At 38.8% G+C, this 21,743-nt stretch overlaps 1 protein-coding gene across 1 annotated transcript in view; it reads right to left on the bottom strand.

Moving 5' to 3' along the window:
* Positions 1-21,743, bottom strand: part of CPED1 (cadherin-like and PC-esterase domain containing 1) — a 281,839-nt gene that overhangs the window by 126,705 nt on the left and 133,391 nt on the right. The window contains exons 13-15 of the mRNA XM_014532746.1: positions 20,305-20,355; positions 15,712-15,898; positions 14,547-14,715 (exon numbers count right to left, since the gene is read on the bottom strand). Coding sequence (XP_014388232.1) covers positions 14,547-14,715; positions 15,712-15,898; positions 20,305-20,355 — 407 coding nt within the window. The remainder of the gene's footprint in view (positions 1-14,546; positions 14,716-15,711; positions 15,899-20,304; positions 20,356-21,743) is intronic.

The following is a 21,743-nucleotide window of genomic DNA, read 5'->3' as shown; positions in this document are numbered from 1 at the left end:
TAACTACTCGCCTGCCTGCCTGATCACCCCTAACTGCTCGCTTGCCTGCCTGATCGCCCCTAACCACCTCTGCCTCAGCCCCCACTGCCACGGCTTCGTCCAGAAGGACATCCGGAATGATGTCCAAAAGGTCGTTAGGCTGTTCAGTCTAATTAGCATATTACACTTTTATTATTATAGATAAGGTCATTTGTCAAGCCCTGTAACTAAGCAAACATCCAACAAGGTAAACAAGCATATTTCTCTGCTTCTGGAAGTCATCTCCAGACTAATAATAGGGATTACCTCAGAGAGGAAAAATCATGGACGCCACTCCCTTCCCCCCCTGGGAGAGCAGGGAAGTAGATAGCCTTACTTCAAGACCAATCCATTCCCTGAAGGTGATCTCTTCTCCCTCAGTCCCCTCCTGTTCTTGCTGCTTAGTACGTGAAAGTCCGAGGATGAGAAGGAGGCCTTCTTTTTACTAAGACATGAAGAATTTAGAGATTTTGCATTATTTGGTTAACCTACAGGGACAGGAATTATGCCAACACTATTTATTCTCTTACGAATGTAATAATGCATTTTAATATTTCTGAAAGGATGCATTTATATGAACTACAACATAACTTTTTTCCCCCTCAACTGAAGATATGTTTTTATTGATTTTTTAGAGAGAGAGGGGGAGAGGGAAGGAGAGAGAGAGAGAGAGAGAGAGAGAGAGAGAAAGAGAGAAACAATGATGTGAGAGAGAAACAGCGATCGGTTGCCTCCCATACATGCCCCTGAAATCTAGGTATGTGCCCTGACCAGGAATTGAGCCTGCAAACTTTTGGTGTACAGAACAACACTTCAACCACTTGAGCCACCCAGCCAAGGCTACAGAATAACTTTTAAAAACTAGAACATATATTTAATTTTGTATTTAGCTTAGGAGTATCATTTAATTTTACAAATATTAATTAAAAATTCCCTAGGAATTATGTTAAGTGGGATGATCAAAGACCTAGGATTTGGCCTAGAGAAACTTAGTGTGTGTGTGTGTGTGTGTGTGTGTGTGTGTGTGTGTGTATCCATGCACACATGTGTATGTGCAAGTAAGAGAGAGACAGAAAGACTGAGAAAGAGAGAGGCAGAAATGTAGCAGAGAGGCAGAAAGTAAGCCCTGGGAACAGACTGTTAACTAAATGGAGTTTTAGCATAGGTTCCCACAATGATGTTACCATCCTGAACAATATTGTGCTAATGGGTAGGGGAATCTACTCTGTTTAAAATAGGATTTAAGTGAGGTTTTGAGTGCTTCTGGAAAAAAAAATAAGAGGTAGGCTCATTAAAAAATACATTTAAACTAAACTTTTAAGTTTAAATGTGTTTTCTCTCAATTTTTTTCTTGGCCTAATGAATCCATGTATTTGTGCTGTTGTTGCTGTTGTTGTTGTTGTTGTTGTGTGTGTGTGTTTTAAGACTTTTTAATTGATTTTTTGGAGAGAGAGAAACATTGATGAGAGTGAACTATCAATTGGCTGCCTCCTGCATGCCCCCTACTGGGGATCAAATGCAAGCCCAGGAATTGAACTGGCAACCTTTTGGTGCCTGGAATGACACCCAACTAACTGAGCCACACCTGCTAGAGCTGGTGTGTGTGTGTGTGTGTGTGTGTGTGTGTGTGTGTGTGTGTGTTTTAAGTTAAACTAAACAAACAAACAAACAAAACATGATTAAGTCAGATGTCCTCTTCGAGGTCCCAAATGTAGAATTTTAATAAAAGTTGACCATCACTCTCCACCCCTGCATCCTCAGGGCAATTTTGAAAAATCTGAGTTTTATAAATCAGAAGGAAGGACTGTAAATGTTTTTAATTCTTTTTTGAATGTGGAAGTTAACATTTATACCATGTTTTGCTATACCCGATAAAACATGAAATCTTTATTCTGTGGGTCTGCACAAGCAACTTTTGAAGTCGGATAGATCTATCAACATACTTATTAGAGGCATTTTCCCCTACAGTCTTGGAGAGAGTCTGAAAACCAATGCCAGTATGGTTTAGATATTCATAATTGTTTACACATGTTTCAGTAACAAAATATATTTGGGGGGTGGGGCTTTACTTTTAGGATTTGGGACAGCTGGAGATCATTATCGTTGTGGTATAAGTGTTCTGACCAGATAATGGTGTTAAAAAGAATATAATATCCTGGAATGCTTCCTTCTAGCATGGAACACATATTATTTTATTAAGTTGAGTTACATAAATAAAAATTGACTATTATCTGGCCACTTACACACGAACGTGCCTAAGGAAGTAGGTTCTCAGAAGAAGCATCAAAAAGACAATTATTGTGATTTATTATTATTATAATTATTATTAATTATTCAGAGAAACTTAGTCATCTTTTTAAGGGCTCCATAGTTCACAGTCCACATATAGCAGTGGCAGATTCTAATTAAATATTTAAGAAATGGGTCATTGTTTCTAATCATGGTCTAATGTATCAAACACCTTGGAGATGTGTACAAGTTCTTTTCATATTTTCTTATCCAGGAAAAAATGATGATTAAGGAGGGATTATGTGGCTCCCAGACTATGTCAAGAGCCAAGAGGAAGCAGGGTTCAAAGGAAATTCATCTAATATTTGTGTCTTGGTTCTGAGAGGGGTGAGAGGCTGTTCATCAGTGGCATGTGGCCAGTTGGCAGGGAGGGCTGCAGGCCAGGCGAGGGGTTAGCATGATCACAGATGGACGTAGCCTGGGAAAGAGGATGCCGGAGAGTCCCAGGCGGTGCGTGCTATTTTGGGGGCTTCACACAAATCATGACTTTTTCATTCTGTGCCAGTATGGACTCAGACACATGGGTCTGTTGACCGGCAGTCGAATAGCTGTAGATTACTAAAGTCTCCTCCTTGGAGACATCACTACGGATTTTCTAAAATAATGGGTGATAACTACCTCTGACTTCCTTTCCTCAAAAAAACGTTTACAGTTTTTAAATTTTGTGATATCAAGCGGATGGCACTAAGTCTTTACAAATAAGGGCATGAAATAGCAGAGTCCATATTCTAAAGGAGAAATGGGGTCCTCTTTTTAGTCACTAAGAGGAGTCAGCAAATTTGCAATCCATCGTTTGTTTGCTAAGTTTAGAAATAGAAGTTCTGCACTAGAGACTCTTACAGACACAGAGCTGGCTCAGGGAACTCAGGACACATGTCCAGGTCTGGATTCCCACTGCCCTTCTCCATAAAGCGCAGCTTCCAGGAGATTCCATGGTCAGCCCGTGCAACTCACAGGCAACGAGCCTTGGTATAGACCTGGACAAATATTTGGGGTTTATTCATATGCAGGGTGAGGGGTTGGACATCCAAGTTGCCCCCACCTCTGAAGTTTAGTGTGACAATCGGATATAAGATTCACAGGTAGCCTAAAAATGAATGTAACGACTGCCCACAGAGCTACTGGTCAATCTACAGCTAGAGATATGCCCAGCCACGCACCCCCTCCTCTACAGACATCTTCCCCGTTCACAGCTTGGGCTCCTGGAGCCCTTCCCCCACACATAATTGTTGCAGGGCTCCCTGGTATACTTGCCCCTTCCTTAGGACCCTCCCCTGTATTAATATTAGTATGTTTTAAGATGATTTTTTCCAGTTTTATTACAATATGATTGGCAAAAGATTTCTAAAGATTCCCTGTAACCTAACCTCATTTGGAAACTTTCTTCTATAGAAAAATAAATTGATTTCAAGTTTCTAACAAGAACTTACAAATTAACTTTCAGAGCCAAAGCTTTTTGGAAAACATGCTTATTTCAGCAATCCAGTTTTGGAGTGAAGTGGAGTGGCTAAGAGCATAGCTTGGAAGCAGCCGAGTTCTAGAACCAGGCTTCCTGGTTCAATTGTGGGCTCTGCTGTTCTAAGCTCTGTGACCTTCAGCAAGTTCTCTGTGCCTCTGCTTCCCCATCTGTGAAATGGGAATCATCAAAGTATTTACCTCATGTTGTTTGGTTTTGAGAATTGTGTGAATAAATGTAAAGCAATTAGAAGAGGGCCTGGCACACATTCGGTGCTGAGAAAATGTTAGGTACTGCACATTATAAGTATTCTCGAAAGTGACAAATCTCTCATCTGTGAGGACGCAACTGGCATTTGGGAAATATCCAACAGTTACTTGGAACAAATTTTGATTTTAAAAAAGTGAAGAGAGTTTAGCAGTTTTGGTCAAGATTGTGCTGTGAATATATACGATGAGACTCATGCAATCATTCAGTTTATTATCAGGTCTGAATAAATTTATTATCTCTTCAAGGGGTGGCCTTCAAATGATAGTTTTCCTAGAGATTACACATATTAAAAATATTAAATTACTTTATGGCTATATGTGTGCCTGATGATACTCAAGAGATCATCCTTATCTTTCCTTGCTCATTCCTAAAAAAATGGCACAGGGAACATTGGTCTCCTTGCCTTTAATGGAGTCTACCAAATAATATCTCTGAAGGATGTTCCTGTGTTTGGCAAAAAGAAAAACAACTTCTCTTCTTTTTGGTAAGTAACTCTTGAAGACTTAGTCTTTCAGTTGACATTGCTAATAAGATGACATACAAAATTGTGCAACTATCAAAATTAAAACACATGGCAGGGCAAATTTCACAGTCAATTCTGGAACTTTTTTTTTTATCACATTCACTATAAAATTTTCAGTATAGTTTATTAGCACAGGCGGTTTGTTCTGCAAAGTCTTATGCATTTTTACCTTTCCTTATAGCTAAACTAAAATATAAGCAGTTTAAACATCTCCATTTCCACTTACTAGATCCCAGTAGGAATAAAAATCCCATCTTAAACTTTCCTCTTATACCAGCCTGAAGACATTTTATCTTGTTATATTTTGCAAACATGTATATTAAGCTCTTTCTGTGCCCAGGCACTATTACAAGCTCTTCACAATATTAACTCGGTGTTTTACTTAAAACCACGCTGTAAGGTCGGTACTATGATATCCCTATCTGACAGATGAGAAACTTTCCCAAGGTCTCCAACAGGACGTGGTGAACTAAGACTCGAATCCAGACAGCACAAATACTGTTTCGATCAAAGTAATTAAGAGAGATTATTTCACTTAAAGAAAATTCTTCCCTTTCTACTATTTCTTGAACCTTTGAAATCTGGTTCTCTCAACTTTATCAGCAATTTAATTTTAAAATAACCTATCAGGTTAAGTATCCCACATGCAATGTTGATTTTTCTAAATCATTAGGACTGGAAAGATCATCCTCAAGCATGTGAGGTGGGGGTGGGGGAGAGAGTAGAAGAGGTAAAAACTCAGAAAAGTCTATGAAAGTCTGCACCACATTGCTAAAGAATGGGATTCCAAAGCAATGGAGGGCCATTGGGGTGGGGAGGCCTGGTCTGCTTTGAAGAGTGAGATCATGCTCAACGTTTTAAACTCATTAGTCCTGCCTAAAAAAAGGATGTGGGTTAAAAAAAAAAAGACAACTTAGTAGCATTTTCAAAAGAAGCTCAATATGTCAGGCAGTCAAGTGTCCCAAATCTGCCTTCAGGGAACATATGTCAAACCAGCTTGTAGTTGTACATTCAGTGGAACCATCTGCAAGGAATAACCCACCCCTCGATCTTAGTCCTACAACACATGCACTCGAAGGAAATGGTCCAGTTGGTCAAATGCATCTGGAAATTTTCTCAGCATTACCTAATGGAGACATTAGGCCAACCTTTCTTTGAACAAAAAAACAATCTGTTACTGCCTGCTGAAAGAAAGCACTTCAATGCCTTTGACTAGTGAGGACAATATAAATAGGCCAAATGACATACTATCAAATTTACCTGTGTTTTTAGAACCACCATTACCTATTACTCATAACCACCTTCTGAGCCCTTGAGAAGAAGGCAATGCGAGCTTCTCACAGATGTATATTTCTAAGGCAATTTTAGACTTAGTGGCATTATTCTTTGAGAACTATAATAATTGCTGGTTCTCTGTGCTAATAAATTATACGAAAAGACCCCACATAATTCCAACATGTAATATTGTTATATAGACACTGATTTCATTATCATTAAAATTACGAATGGAATAATACATGTAAACACTTAGTACAGTTGCTAGGACAAAGTAAGTGCTCAATAAATGGAATTACAATCATGTATATTTAGGCCAGAAATGACTGACCTTAGTATGTTTGTTGCTGTAGTTATATTCGGCTTCATATTGTAAGATACTAGGCTAAGAATTTTTTTCCTGGGGTTTTTTCACAATTCTGAAATTATATACAGCATTGAGTGCGATTATACATTATTTCCTGGGACACGGGGTCAAAACTTTCATCAGATTGTTTCCTGTAAAATGTCAAGAACCACTGGCCCAGACGAATCATTTGCTTTAACTTGTTTCACACAGAGCTAAACTCTGTTGTTTGATGAAGCCCAAAATGTCTTTTAAAAAAAGAACTGATGTTCCAGACTTTGTCTGGTAGGAGGAGGACTTATAAAAACGTTAAACCTAGTCCCCAATATCTCCCCCTCTCTTACCGCCACCCTCGCTATCCTGGTCTATGCTGCTGCTACAGTTAGTTTGAACTTGAGAAATGAGGATGACAATGGAGAAAGAGAGACGAAAGATCTAGGGGCCTCTGGAGTGATTAAAACCCACAGAGAAGTGGATATTAGGAATGGGAGTTACCAAAAGAACTCTCTTTATCTGCTCTCTTTTGGTCAGAATCTTTTTCAAAGTTTCAAATGTCACCGTTGAAATCTGGGTACTCTACCTGGAATATTTTATTTAAACATCCCTCATGGTTCCTTTCTATTTCCCTATCCAACTCAGAAATCAGAAGACTAATTCTTAGAATGCCAAGACAGAAACTTCAAATGAAAATGTGTGTATCCAGCAGCAGGCTGTCCCCAGGGGAACTCGTCTGCATGCTGGCAGAAGCCACGAAGACCTAATTCTCTTCCACATTGTATTGGCATGACTGCGCTAACGGTAGGAAAAGTTTGTTTCCTCATGTAAAGGAAGCAGATGTGACTGGGAGAAACATGGAGAACAGATGTGCTGAGCCAAAAGCTTTATTGGAATGGTAATTTATCTGACCGTGAGTTACAGAAACTCGTGGGCTGAGTGTTCAACATCATTCTTTTTCAGCAACTCAGAAAGATAATTTATATAAGCACCAAAATAGATCACGGATTAAAGAATACATCACTCTCACCTCTGCTTGCTTTTTAAGAAAACTGTGCTAGACAGAAATAGGCCAGCCTTTGATGCATGTCAGAGCTCGCGGGCCACTAGGGAGGCCTCTACGTGCAGCATGTCTGGGTGTGCAAACTGCTTCTGGAAATAAAATCTCACTGTCCTCACTGCCACATGGGATTTGGAGAAGCTGGGGAAGGATTGCTCAGTCCCTGCACACAGAACTTGAAAGACTTGCAAAGGCTAAGTCAAGGGCACTGGACAAGACTGGAAAGGAGGCCTACAGCCCGCGTCACTGATGATGGGATGGATGCCTCTGCTATGATCCCTCAGGGAAGTGGGAGAGTGGGGACCCCTCCATGAGGCACAGTGGGAACAGTGCCCGGGCACACAATACTTTTAGGGGCCCAGGAAGATGCTTGAATTTCCTTTAAAATTAGAAGAAAAAAATAAACTTTTTAGTCAACGAAAACAGTCTCTATCCATAGCATTTTTAACACTCCAAAAAATATATTTCGTTTTATTCCTTTAATTTGGTGTTTTTCAATAATTAAAGTCACTCTTTTTTATTTAATTTAAATTATTTATTGTTTAAAGTATTACATGAGTCTCCTTTTTCCCCCATTGACCTCTCATTGACCTCTCTCCGTCCGCACCCCAGCACATGCCCTCACCCCCCTACTGTCTGTGTCCATTGGTTATGCTCATGCATGCATACAAGTCCTTTGGTTGATGTCTTAACCCCTCACTCCCCGCCTTCCCTCATAGGTTGGACAGTCAGATCAATGCTTCTATGTCTCTGGTTCTATTTTTGTTCATCAGTTTATGTTGTTCATTATATTCCACAAATGAGTGAGATCATGTGATACTTGTCTTTCTCTGACTGGCTTATTTTGATTAGCATAATGATCAGAAAGGATATATGCACTCCTATGTTCATAGCAACTCAATTCACCATAGCTAAGATTTGGAAACAGCCTAAGTGCCCATCAGCAGGTGAGTGGATTAGAAAACTGTGGTACATCTACACAATGGAATACTTCTCTGCTGTACAAAAGAAGGAATGCTTACCATTTGCAACAGCATGGATGGAACTGGAGAGCATTAAAGTTACTTTTAATGATTCTCCTTCATGGACTATAAAAACAGATAGGATTCATTTTTAAATGATAGATGCTCTTATTTTTAAATTTTATTTTTCAATTATAGTTTACATTAAATATTATCTATATACAGTATAACAGCAACATATTCATCTTCATATCAAAATTGTTGTAAAATAGAATTTTAAGTGTTTTTGCCACAGACAGAGCCCAGGACCCATGAAGGTAAAAACTGCAGCTCTGTGGAAAGCCCAGTCCCTCACTCTCCTTTCTGACTCCCAGCCAGTTCCCCCGTCCCGATGCCTTTAAACTCCAGCCTCCTCGCCCGCCCTGGCTGGTTTGGCTCAGTGGATAGAGCGCTGGATTGAAGGGTCCCGGGTTTGATTCCGGTCAAGGGCACATGGTTGTGGGCTTGATCCCCAGTAGGGAGTGTGCAGGAGGCAGCCAATCAATGATTCTCATCATTGATGTTTCTCTCTGTCTCTCCCTCTTCCTTCCTCTCTGAAATCAATAAACACACACACACACACACACACACACACACACACACACACACACACACACACACACACACACACACACACACACACACACACACACAACAAAGAACCCTCCAGCATCCTCAGTGTTATTGGCTTCTATTTTTTTGCTGTTCTTCCTCCCCCTTTCCTTCTCTATATACACTTGCATGTAATCCCCAGAGGCACATCTGTATAAAAAGAGTTTTCATGATGATGATGATTCAATATTGACTGAGCACTTAATCATGCACTAAACTTATGCTAAAACGTTGCATTTATGATCTGAGTCCTCAGTACAACTTTATAAAATAGGTACTATTACTAGTTCTGTTCTTAAAGAGAGGGAAACAGATTTTAGGGAGCTTAAATGCCTTATACTCGGACACACAACCAATTACGCCAGGCAGAGCGGGACCCTCACATCAGGTTTCCTTGTTAGCCATTATGGGCATGGGTCTTAGAGTCAGTCCATGGCTTTTAACCAGGCCCTAGGTTAGAAAATGTCCTGAGGTACTTTGTTAAGATGCAGAATTTGCTCTGATGAAATAATTTCCACAGAGGAAACAGGCTCTCACCCTCTTTATAGAGTTAGAACAAATTCTGACTTTTGCAATTACAGCATTGAGCATTTCTCTACAACAGATGCTGTTGTCAAAAATTAAATCACATTCCTCTGGAATATGGAGGCACGCAAGGTAACTGTAAGCCACTCATTCTCTCAACTTCTTTCTGAATGCCAATTATTCACTTGATCCTCTCACCAAAGACTGACAGTAAAGAGAAAGCAAATACAAGGCTTACCAGTCTATTAAAAATCAATTTGCTAACATATTAGGCAACTATAACTTGAGTTGTTTGGTAATAGTCCTCCGTGGTGTTGGAAAGGTGCAAAAAATAAGTGGGAAAACTGTAAAGCTTTTCCAAATGCTATAACTAGAGTCATTTACACATCATTTTAATAACTCAGCATCTAGATCGCTAATTATTTTTTAAAGAAAGCAGCAAATGCCCATTTTAGATGGGTCACTAAATGCTGGACAAGACTTTTCTTCAAGTCTTGGAATTTTCTCTTTCCTTGGTATCTTCCTTTTATTAATAGCAATTTATTTTTAAAATGAAAGCTGTTTCTAGAAATGAATTCATGAAACATATTCTCCTACACTTCTGATATATGATGTAGATTTTATTTATGGCTTTATTTTGGCAAAAAACACTTTTGGGGCAAATTACATATGAGACCATAGATCATCTATGTAAATCAACATCTGTGGATGCTATATTGTTATCCATGTACATTTTTTTATTTAGACAGAGATATTAAAAGAAATATTTCCTCCTAGTATCTTAATTTTCTTAGAACATAAATATATTTTATTAATTCCTAAGCATGATATATCCCAACCATAATAGCAGTTTATTACTTTCTAAATCTTGCTTCCTAAGAGCAAAACATTATGCTACTTGGGTAAATCAAAATGAAGTAACAGTCTATGTATCTTATATGGCTTTTTAACATCTTATTAAGAGTCATATTTTCTATAAATGAATGCCTATTTCTGATTAGAATAATTACATTAGCCAGAAAAGAAGGCCCATTAATAAGTAGAATAAAGAACATCAGAGTAGTATCACTGATGAGAAAAAGATAGGAGGGCTGACTCTTCAACATTTAACATTGAAGGATTACCTCTAAATAACTCATACCACTAGAGAATTCTTAATAGAAATAGAAAAATAGGACCTCTCATTGGTCTCTATCAGTGACTCTCAACTGGGATTGATTTCACCTCTGAGAGGACATTTTAGATTGTCACCGCTTGGAGAGGGGCATACTACTGGGATCTAGAGGGTAGAGGGCAGGGGTGCTGTTAAATAAACATTCTTCAATGCACATCATAGCTCCCCAAAACAAAGAATTATCCAGCCCTGCCATCAATAGTTCCAAGATTGAGAAATCTTGTTCCAAATCTGGTTGTTTTATGTAAGTCAAGTAAATTAGCTCCTTTTCCCTCACTGGTACTAACATAACTAAGAGTTGCCTCTGTGACAACCATATACATTCCAGTTGACGATATAATTAGATACAGACTCTAAACTAGAATAGTTATTTATGGCTAAGTAGGCACTTAACAATGTTTGAGCACATAAAGGATACAAATGTCTATTAACAAATTAATTAAATTAGCCTATTATTCACCAAAAAGTCGTAGTAATTGATTTTTTAATTGACTGGCAAGCCTTGTATTTGCTTTCTCTTTACTGTCAGTCTTTGGTGAGAGGATCAAGTGAATAATTGGCATTCAGAAAGAAGTTGAGAGAATGAGGGAAGGAGAAATTAAGAAGCTGATTAACCACAAATTAGAGTCTCCTTTTTGGCCATTTGAAGGCAGATTGCTTCTTACATTTGTTTAAAATTTAATAATTGAGCCCATTAGACCAAAATCTAATTTGAAATGTAAGGAGGAATTGTAATTTTCCCCCTTAACCAACAGACAAAATATAATTACAGTTTAATTCATTTCCTTTTAGGTTCCCCATAAGGCTTTGGAGATCCCACTAGAACAGCCTATCACTTATCTGCAATAGCTGACTCTGGACTTCAGCCTTAGGAATACAATGAAGGAAGGCACTGTGGGTGCTAACCAAAAAGAAAAACGACAATTCTGAAGACCAAAAGTTTTTAAGTCTCATAATGCATATCTAGTTAGCTATTAACGTCAATGGAAATTCTGAAATACCTAAGAAGTGATGGGAGGTAGGAACTTTTATCCCTCACTCTTTGTATTCTAAACTTCAACATGGTATCAACGTGCAGTGAAACCCACAGACTAATGAAAGTAAACCTAAAGGAGAAATAAGGAAAAGGTCTCTGGATTAGGATTTTCACTGGAGTGTCTGGTGAGAAAACCTCTGCGATTGCCTTCTCCCAGTTCCTAAGGAAGGGGCTACAGTAATCTACATTATTTATTCATTACCTGTTCAGTCATTTGACAGTTTATGAAAGGAAGGCTAAAAAATACTAATGCTTATTAGACGTCTTTCCATGTTATAGAATACAGTACTGCCGGGGAACCACACAAAAACTTTTAATTAAGACCTGGAAATTATTCTTATACATAACCGAAATACTTTCCTTCAATCACCTGTAGGACTCATCTCACAAAAAAATTTCTAATACTTTTCTTCAAATCATAGTAACAAATGCCTAATATAATCTATTGTCTAATGTAATTGCATGGTAATTAACTGGTCCTAATCAATATAATATATGAGAATGGAGACATAGCTTGGAAAATAATAGTTGCTTCCCCACTATGCTTTTATCTTATGCTGTTAAGGTATAATTTATATCCAAATAGATAATTTATAATAGCCAAATACATTTTATGTATTTTACATACAGTAAGTTAGGTAAATCTTAGGAGCATAGTTAATTAATTACATTTGTATATACCGACATACCAAGTGGTTTTGGGGAGCTATGTAACCACCCCACCCAGGTTAAGATATTTGCCCAAAAGATTCACTCATGCTTAGAGGTACCATACCTTCTAGGTATCCGCTATTTTGATTTCTATCACCATAAGTTAGTTTTATCTGTTCTTAAACTTCATATAAATGCAATACAGTATGTCTTATGTCTGGCTTCTCTTTCTCAACATAGTATTTTGGAGACTCTTCCATTTTGTGTGTATTAATACACACAAATATCTCAATAATATTATGTTAAATTGGTTTATCCCTTTTCTTATTGAATTGTTTACAGCTTTGAGCTATTACAAAGACAACTCATATTAAGAGATCTTGTGCCTTTCTATATCAGCTCCTGACAATTTTTCTTGATTCCTTTTCCCCTAGATCAGTGGTCGGCAAACTCATTAGTCAACAGAGCCAAATATCAACAGTACAACGATTGAAATTTCTTTTGAGAGCCAAATTGTTTAAACTTAAACTATATACGTAGGTACATTATTATTAACTTAATTAGGGTACTCCTAAGTCTTAGGAAGAGCCACACTCAAGGGGCCAAAAAGCCACATGTGGCTCGTGAGCCACAGTTTGCTGACCACGGCCCTAGATCATGGCGAGTTGCAAATGTCAGAAAAAAAATAGCAGATGGCACCAACAGACCAAGGAGTTACCTAGTGGTCTGGCTGCCAATCTCCATGGTCACCTCTTGCCCCCACTCACCCCACCTAAGGATTCTGGGTTTGTGTAGAGGGGGCTTCTCCCCACTTGACTTCCTCAGGCAGTTCTTCCTGCCAGCAGACCAGGCCAACACCACTCTCTGAAGGACAATGGCACCTGCTTGTAATAGTTTACTCTCTTTGGCTCGAAAGGGTTACTCCCCAAGTAAAGCAAACTGAAGAGTGGTAACGGAGAGGAACGTGTTTTCCAGCTGTCTCCAAAGTCTAGCCCAGTGTTTTCACAGAAGCATATCCAGTAGCGATTGCACAGAGAGAAAGTCCAATAAGCTTGGAAATGCTACACACTGTAGCTTCTCCTTTGGAAGATCCGACATTTCAATCAATGTAGGAAAAGGGCAGAGAAGTCCCACCATAAAGAAACCTACTTGCTTTTGCTTAACCATTGCTTCGTAAACATATGTGGCATGGACCCTAATCTTTTCCACTTTGTAAGTTCACCTGTTATTGTCTTTCAGAATAATGGTTCCATCCTGCCTGCTTTAGAGCAATCTTTAGGCCAATGTGAAAACCCCTTTGAGTTGGTGGTAGTTCATAAATTAAAGATATGCGTTTCCTTGAAAAATATCCATCTCAGTGATGGGCACCCTTACAAAATAGTATTAAACTCTGGGAAATAGATGAGATTGTGATGGTGGTGAGTAGAGAGGGGAGGATACTGTACTTGGCCACTACATGCAAGAAAACATGGTAGATACATACCACTCACTGAGTCCTTGCGGGCCACTATTCTCTTACTGACCCTCTGTGCTTTCAATGCTCCAAGTGGCATAAAAAATCCCTGTGACATGATGCATTTAGTTATACTTGCTGAGTGGATTAGTACATATGATAATAGTACCAATTATTACTTCCCTAGAATCACCCATAGGGAGGGTATATGATGTGAGGAAATGTAGAAGTTTATACATAGAATCCTAAGAAGGTGGGAAAGACAGATGAGAGAATCATCAAACAAGACAAAGTCTCTGGGCAATGTTTACCCTCCTCCAAAATCAATAGGCTAAAACACAGGATGTGTTGCTCACAAGAGAAACTACAGCTTTTCGGAACGATCAAGGCATGAGAAGTGAATTCGAAATATATCTACCCAAGCAAATTTAATCTCATTCATTGGGTATCCCATCTGTAAAATAGTTCCATAAATTTTCCTCTCATTCTTTAAAATAAATTCTGCCGAAAGTAGTTTAAAATTTCAAAGTAGATCCAGGGACAAATCCAAGAAACACAGCACAATTTAAAAGGGAAATATAAAACCAATTTCATAACTAAGTGTGAGTACTCAGACTTTTTTCATATTAACCACAATAGATCCACTGAATTCAGTCAGTTCAAGGAAGAGCCACCCACTAAAAAGAAAACCACTCATAACAGGGTATCTTAGATACCTGGCTGAGACTCCTGCTTTTTTGAAATGAGACCACAGTTTGGATTGAAAGACATACTTTTCCCCCCCAACAATTTTCATTTGGCATTTTTCACCTGGGTTATATCACTTCCAAGTCAATCCAAGTGCAAATGTAAAATTCACTTACCTGCACAAAACCGCATGCCATAAAGTCCTCAAACAAGGGCAGACTTGGACGGTCTTCTCGATAGATGGTGAGTTTGTACGTGATCAGGGTCTCACCCTGTGCCGGAGATTCATCCACCACAAGCATTGAGATTCTGTTTGTTCCTAAGCCCAGTGGGTAGTTGGCAAAGCTGGAGAGAGAAACGTCTATTCAGCCCAAACGAATTCATACATCAATATCAAATCATAATTTGTCTGTACGATTTCACAAGAAACCTAAAATGTGAAATAAGTATTTTCACTTCCGTTTCCCAGTACTTTGGTTGGTACGCTAAGAGTTACCTTGCTAAGCAAGTCATGTCTCCTATAAATGTAGGAAAGGGAACTAATATTTATTAACCATCCGTCAGGGTTATACATTATCTCATTTAATATTCATAACAACTCTACACAAAACCATGATTGTCCTCATTTTAAATAGAGAGAACATAACCTAGAACCAGGAAACAAACTGCCCAAGTCACATGGGAGAGTCAGGTTTGGGACCCAGCTTTGTCTGGATGATTCCTCTTTTCTTTCTACTACTTTTTCTTGGCTCCCAAGGATACAATAGCATTTCTTTCCCTACAGCGTGGGAACATGAGTATCTTCCTTGCTATGGATACGGATATCAAAAGGTTTTATCTTCTGTTCAAAATTACAAACAAAATAGTTGGTGGCTCTCAACAGGGTCAGAAGAACAAAATCCCAGTGAGACGAGGAAAGTTAACGTGACTCTGTCCACAACATGTTTATTAAGTAATCAATTCCTGAATATTCAAAAACTTGGGGAGTTGGGTTGGTAGGAGGCCACTGTTCAGAGGGATTAACTCTTTAGCAATCTAAAAACACGAGGACAATAATAAACTAACTTCTCCCTTAATGAGTCCTCTTTGATATTTCATATCACAAGATCCACTCCTGTTAGAACATGGTTACCAAGATCCTATAAAAGATTGCTCATAGATCAGCAGAGCGCTGATGTGTTCTTTGTAACCACACGACACCTGAGAAGTGGAAAGATTTCCCACCCTGTTAGTCTCTCCAACTGATCTCGTGCCTCAACGTTTCCGAACCACCTGCAAAGGTTGCCTCGAATGTCTGCTTCCCACTGTGACATCTTCACTCAGCCTGGCAGCATTCCATACCTTGGCCCTGCCCGTTCATGCAGGTACACCTTGCACTGACAGTTAGAAGTCTCCACTCCAATTGTCACGGTTACCACATCAAAAGGGACTTCAGAGTAATAATCTTTGATCTTCGGGTTAAATTCCGGACTTAGTTCCAAATGTGGCTGTGTGAAGATCTGCTTGATATGACATTGTATGTCTTCATCTGTGTTTTTTTTTTTTAAAAATGAAAAGGAAAAGACAAATTGGTCAGAGTGGATTTGTGACTGCTATTTGTCAAATTTTGTAGAATTTGGCTCATATAGCAGCTATTGACTTTACTTGGTGTCACGGAGATCATATATTTTGTTCAGCCTTTAAGCTTTAAAGGCACAGGAGGTAGGAAAATGTCTCTCCAGTGGATTGATAACATGTTCATGGCATTTACTGCATATGTTAAGCAACAGTGAATCTGGGGTGATGACTCTGTGGGGTGGTGACAGAAGAGACCCAGCAGGGAAAGAGGAGAATTTCTTACCAGGAAGTGTCATTAAACTGCCATTGGATTGATAAAGTAGCTTGTAGGCAGCAGGATGGAGCAAAGAATGTGTACTCTAATCTTATACCAAACACTCAGATCTTATACCAAACATCACAGAGGTCCCTGCCCCCCTCCCTACCCCAGGCACCTCAACCTAAGAAAGTACAGTGAAGTGTAAGAAGGAGATGCGATTTTCTGCTCAATCCTACTCGATAATTTACATATTACTTCATACTATTGATTCTAAGCCATTTTAAAGAATGTTTCTATTTGGTAGACTAATGTTTACAAAATTATCTTAACAAGCAAAAATACCAGCCGCTGCTAAATTATATTGTGTTCATACTTGGGGTAACCAAATTACTCAAAAGAAGCTTAGCAAATGTTTTTCAAAAAATAACAAGTCTTTCATTCCATAAATACTTTCCAACCGACAACAAGGTTTCAGTAAAGAAAAATGTAAAAAAAAAAAAGAAATTCTATAAAAATTGGTAAAATGAAAGTGTCTTCACACTGCCTTTAAAATACAATGTTCAGTGATGTTTAACAACTTAGCAACCAAAAGATAACAGAATTCACTGCAGGGAGTTATACAACTGAACTTAAAAAAAATGATTATCTTATTAACTGTTGCCTCTTCCTCCATTTTTACATGGCAATCACAATGAATTTCTTTTTTTTCCTTTATTGATTAAGATACTACAAATGTGTCCTTATCCCCCCAATGTCCCCTCATACCCACAATCCTGCCCTCACCCTCACCCCCTGTTGTCCACATCCATCGCTTATGCTTATACAATGAATTTCTTAACATCAAATCTGATGATTTCTCATCACCTCCAGAATCCAGCTCAAGCCCCTAATGAAGCAGGCGAGGCATTTCACAATCTCTTCCCTTGCCTTTCCCTCTGTTGCATCTCCCCTTCTATCCTGGATTTGTGCTTCAACAGTACCAACATTTTTTATCTCTTTGACAGGCATGGAGAGGCACCACCAAATCCATGGTGATGGGTACCACGAGCCTTAGGAATATGTTATTCTAGTTCTGAGAACTAGGTCACAGTATAACTCCCATTGTTCATTAAAAAGATGAAAACAAAAATATCTGAACATTTCTGACCCACACTCTATGGCTTCCTCAGGCAGTAGAAGAAAAAACTATTCAGGTATAAATTAGGACCATTAACAATGCAACTGATATATTGTAATTTCATTGTAGGAAAAACTCTTAATGAAAAAAACACAAACCACTAGTCAATTCAGTTGAGGAAGTCAGTGAATTGAGTAAACTGCCAGCCTGATTAATTTTATTTGTTACATAAAAATTCTATCTGGCTGGTAGATGTAGGTAGATTCCACCATAATTTTGATGATCACACCAGCTCCTAAATACTTTATAATAAATTAAAACATAAAAGAGTGAGGGAGAGATTATGTTATTAGATTTCATCTTGAAAAGGCCCCTACCTTTGCATTCTAATTCAACCGCTTGTTAAGAATGCATTTACAGATTTAAAGACAGAGAAGCATCTATCAGATGCTCAAACCTGAGAGGGAAGGTAGAGGAGGGTGGGGATAAGGGGAAGAGATCAACCAAAGGACTTGTATGCATGCATATAAGCATAAGCTATGGATGCAGACAACAGGGGGTGAGAGTGAGGGCAAGACTGGGGGGATGAGGGGACAATGGGGGGATAAAGACACATTTGTAATACCTTAATCAATAAAAAGTTTTTAAAAAAGAATGCATTTTTTCTTCAAAGAATGTTTTCGGGCATAGTCTGTGTTCAAGGCACCGAGGTCAGCACAGGAAAAGCAGGCTGTTGTAGGTCATGAGGCTGATGAAGTGGAGACGGTGACCCGACAGGCCCCTTCCAACCAGCTCTGCTCAGTTGTAGGAAAGGCGCTTTGCAGAGGACCATTTCCTGGGCACGAAGGGCATTTAAACACTTGCATGCCCTCCTATGCTCAGACCAGTTAAGTAAATAACAAAATGGAAAGTGTTGTTTTTTTCTTCAAAATAATAATCATAGGTGTACTTGACTTTAATATATATTTTTATCAGTCATGGAGAGTTCATTTCTCTGTAGTTGACACCGTCACTTAACAGTGGAAGTGTCCAATGAGGCTCTCCCATTGCAGCACTGAAACAGCCCTCCAGGAGGTAAAATGCAGAATCTTACATTTAAGCAAGATTTTACGAAGTCTCTGTTTTGGGGATTCAGCAGAAACTTCACCTCTGGCTTCCGTGCTGCATCGTAAACCCCTGCTTGAAAGCTGACTTAGGCCTGACGTCACATTCCACTGAATCATCCGCGTCGCTGCCTACAAACACGTGGTGTTGCCTTGGCATCCTCTCCAACCCAGTCCCAGCTTGTCTCTGGCCTGCTCACCTGAGTCTGCGGGGACCCCAGGATGTAGCAGGCTGCGTCATGTACTTGGCAAGTCCACATGGAAAAGCTATTTGAAGACTTGGTTGCTTTTAATGTGTTTCTCCTAACCACAGACTTTTATTGCCCTCTTGAGAGATAATCATAACTCATATTAAACACGAGAACACCCTAGAGTCTGAAATAGAACCCCACCTGTCCTGAGGCATTATTAAGTTATCTTTAAAATCTCATACCACGAAAGTAGGAAGATTAATTATGAAGACACAGGTCAGACTCATTTTTATTGGCATAAAAACATGAAAAGGGCCCTAACCGGTTTTGCTCAGTGGATAGAGCATCGGCCTGCAGACTCAAGGGTCCCAGGTTCGATTCCAGTCAAGGGCATGTACCTTGGTTGTGGGCACTTCCCCAGTAGGGAGTGTGCAGGAGGCAGCTGATCGATGTTTCTCTCTCATCGATGTTTCTAACTCTCTATCCCTCTCCCTTCTTCTCTGTTAAAAAACCATTAAAATATATTTAAAACAAACAAAAAAACATGAAAAGGGTGAAGAACGTATCTAACACTTTCACAGTATCTATGTCATGTTGCCTGGGAACTGATAAAAAAAAGAGAGACAATCTCATATAGTTGCTTCATTTTAAAAATGAGAAAGTAGAAGACCAAAGAGGTACAGGGTTTTCCTGATGCTTCTTCAGCCCAGAGCCCAACACACAGCAGGCTCTATAATAATAAAAGTATAATATGCTAATTAGACCGGACGTCCATCCAGACGACCTTCCGGATGAGGCCAGGGCTGCGAGGGAAGCCCAGGTCCCAGGTGCAAGAGGGAAGCCGGTGCCAGCAGCCAGGGGAAGGAAGGCCTACTCTTGCACAAATTTCGTGCATTGGGCCTCTAGTGCAGGGGTGGGCAAAATTTTTGACTCGAGGACCACAATGGGTTCTTAAACTGGACCGGAGGGCCGGAACAAAAGCATGGATGGAGTGTTTGTGTGAACTAATATAAATTCAAAGTAAACATCATTACATAAAAGGGTACGGTCTTTTTTTTTTTAGTTTTATTCATTTCAAACGGGCCGGATCCGGCCCACGGGCTGTAGTTTGCCCACGGCTGCTCTAGTGTCTATATAAAGCAGAGGAGCTAAGCTTGTCCACTTGAGCAGCCTCCAGGAAAAGCCGCACCCTCAGGGCCCCTCAAAATGAATTTGGAATATACTGGCCTTAAACAAGCATAAAATATTTTTATGCAAACGTGATAGATATTGACTCATTCAGAAACCTCGTATCTTCTGAAATTTTACTTAAACAAAGAGCCTAAAGATACACAAATATTTTGCCAGATAAGTATCACATGATCTCACTCATATGAGGAATCTAAAAAACAAACTAAACTGATAAAATAAATCCCGAGACATAAAAACAGGGCAGGCTGTCGAATCTGAGGGAAGGTGGGAGTGGATGGGTGGGAAGAGATTAACCAAAGACTTTATATGCATAACCCATGGACACAATGTGGTAAAGGCCCAGGGAGGGGAGGTAGGCTGGAAGGGGTCAATGGGGGGGGAAAGGGTATATCTGTATTACTATCAACAATAAAGATAAATTAGAAATTTAGAGAAAGATAAACAAGATAAAGTGATGATTTATTTGAAGCAGAGCTGTGCCTGCTAGTGCTGCTGAAACCGCCCACAGGTACTCACCATTGCTGCAATGCACTTCTATGGTTGCATTCATAATTTGTTGAACCACAACTAAAAAATGTAAAGTGAACACTTAATCAAAATTTAAAAAGACACATTCAGGAATCTCAAACACAGCATAATTTAATAAATCATATTTTATTATTTAACATTATTACATCAAAAGTACTTGTAAATTAAACTGAAAACCACAGTAAAACAAAACAAGTTATTTGGTTCAAATCTCACAAGAATGATAATTTCAAATAGGGAAATATTAAGGGGGCAATATGAATTATCTAAATGCCATTCATTGCCTCACAGTGACCGCTCATGATTCCTTCTAGTTCTATAATCCTATGGCTATTATTTCCCAAATTATTAGAATTACAGCAATTCCATCCTAGTTGGGTCAACTGATACTTCCTCTAAGTTTCTGAATTAAAATACTTCTTAATAAATATTTATGGTACAAATGAGTGAATAAAAACACAGTGCTTAAACCATTCATTTTAAAGAGCACAAACTGGTGGGAGAGAGTAGAAGGGAATTTCAGCTCCTCATCAGTTCTTCACTGGGCCTACTGATTCATTCTACTGAAGCAGCGATTTTCAAACTTTGGTGTGCCTAGAATCATGGGAAAGCCTTGCTAAACACAGAATGCTGGGTCTCATACCCAGAGATTCTGATTCAGTAGATCTGAATTTTCAAGTTTCCCCAGTGATACTGATGGTGCTGGTCTGGGGAACACACATTCAGAACCACTGTATTGGATTAAACCTTGATTTGTAGTAAGAAAACTTTGATTTTTTAAAAAACTTGTAGACATGGTACTTTTTATTTTTAAAATCACAAATATTTTCTTGCAATCAAGAGTTCAGTATTTTTTAGAAGGAAAAAAATTAGAGAATAAAATAAAATCAAAGAAAGAAAAAAATTAGAATTTATAGATAAAATACAAGAGATGAAATCAAAATCACCATTAATTTTCCTTGAGGCTCATGTTGCTTGTTTTTTTCACTTAACAATATATCAAAAATATATTTAAGGTCATAAATATTCTCCCACAATATTATAATGGATTTATAGTATTTTACTGGATGCTTACATTTTATTTTATTTATCTGATCCACTAGGATTGCAATAGTGATGGTTTTTATTTATTTTATTAGTAATTTTTGTAATTAATTTTGTATACATTTAAAATGATTTCCTTAAAATGAATATCCAGAAGTGAAATTTCTGGTCTATAATAATAAGTTGCCCGGTTGGTGTGGCTCAGTGGTTGAGTGTTGACCCATGAACCAGGAGGGCACGGTTTGATTCCTGTTCAGGGTACATGTCCGATTGTGGATTTGATCCCCAGTAGGGGGCATGTAGGGGGCAGCTGATAGATGTTTCTCTCTCATTGATGTTTCTATCTCTCTTTCTCTCTCCCTTCCTCTCTCTGAAACCAATTA

This window comes from Myotis brandtii, unplaced genomic scaffold (genome assembly GCF_000412655.1).
Source record: "Myotis brandtii unplaced genomic scaffold, ASM41265v1 scaffold907, whole genome shotgun sequence".
Taxonomy (NCBI): domain Eukaryota; kingdom Metazoa; phylum Chordata; class Mammalia; order Chiroptera; family Vespertilionidae; genus Myotis; species Myotis brandtii.
This window is presented reverse-complemented; position numbering and strand designations above follow the sequence as displayed.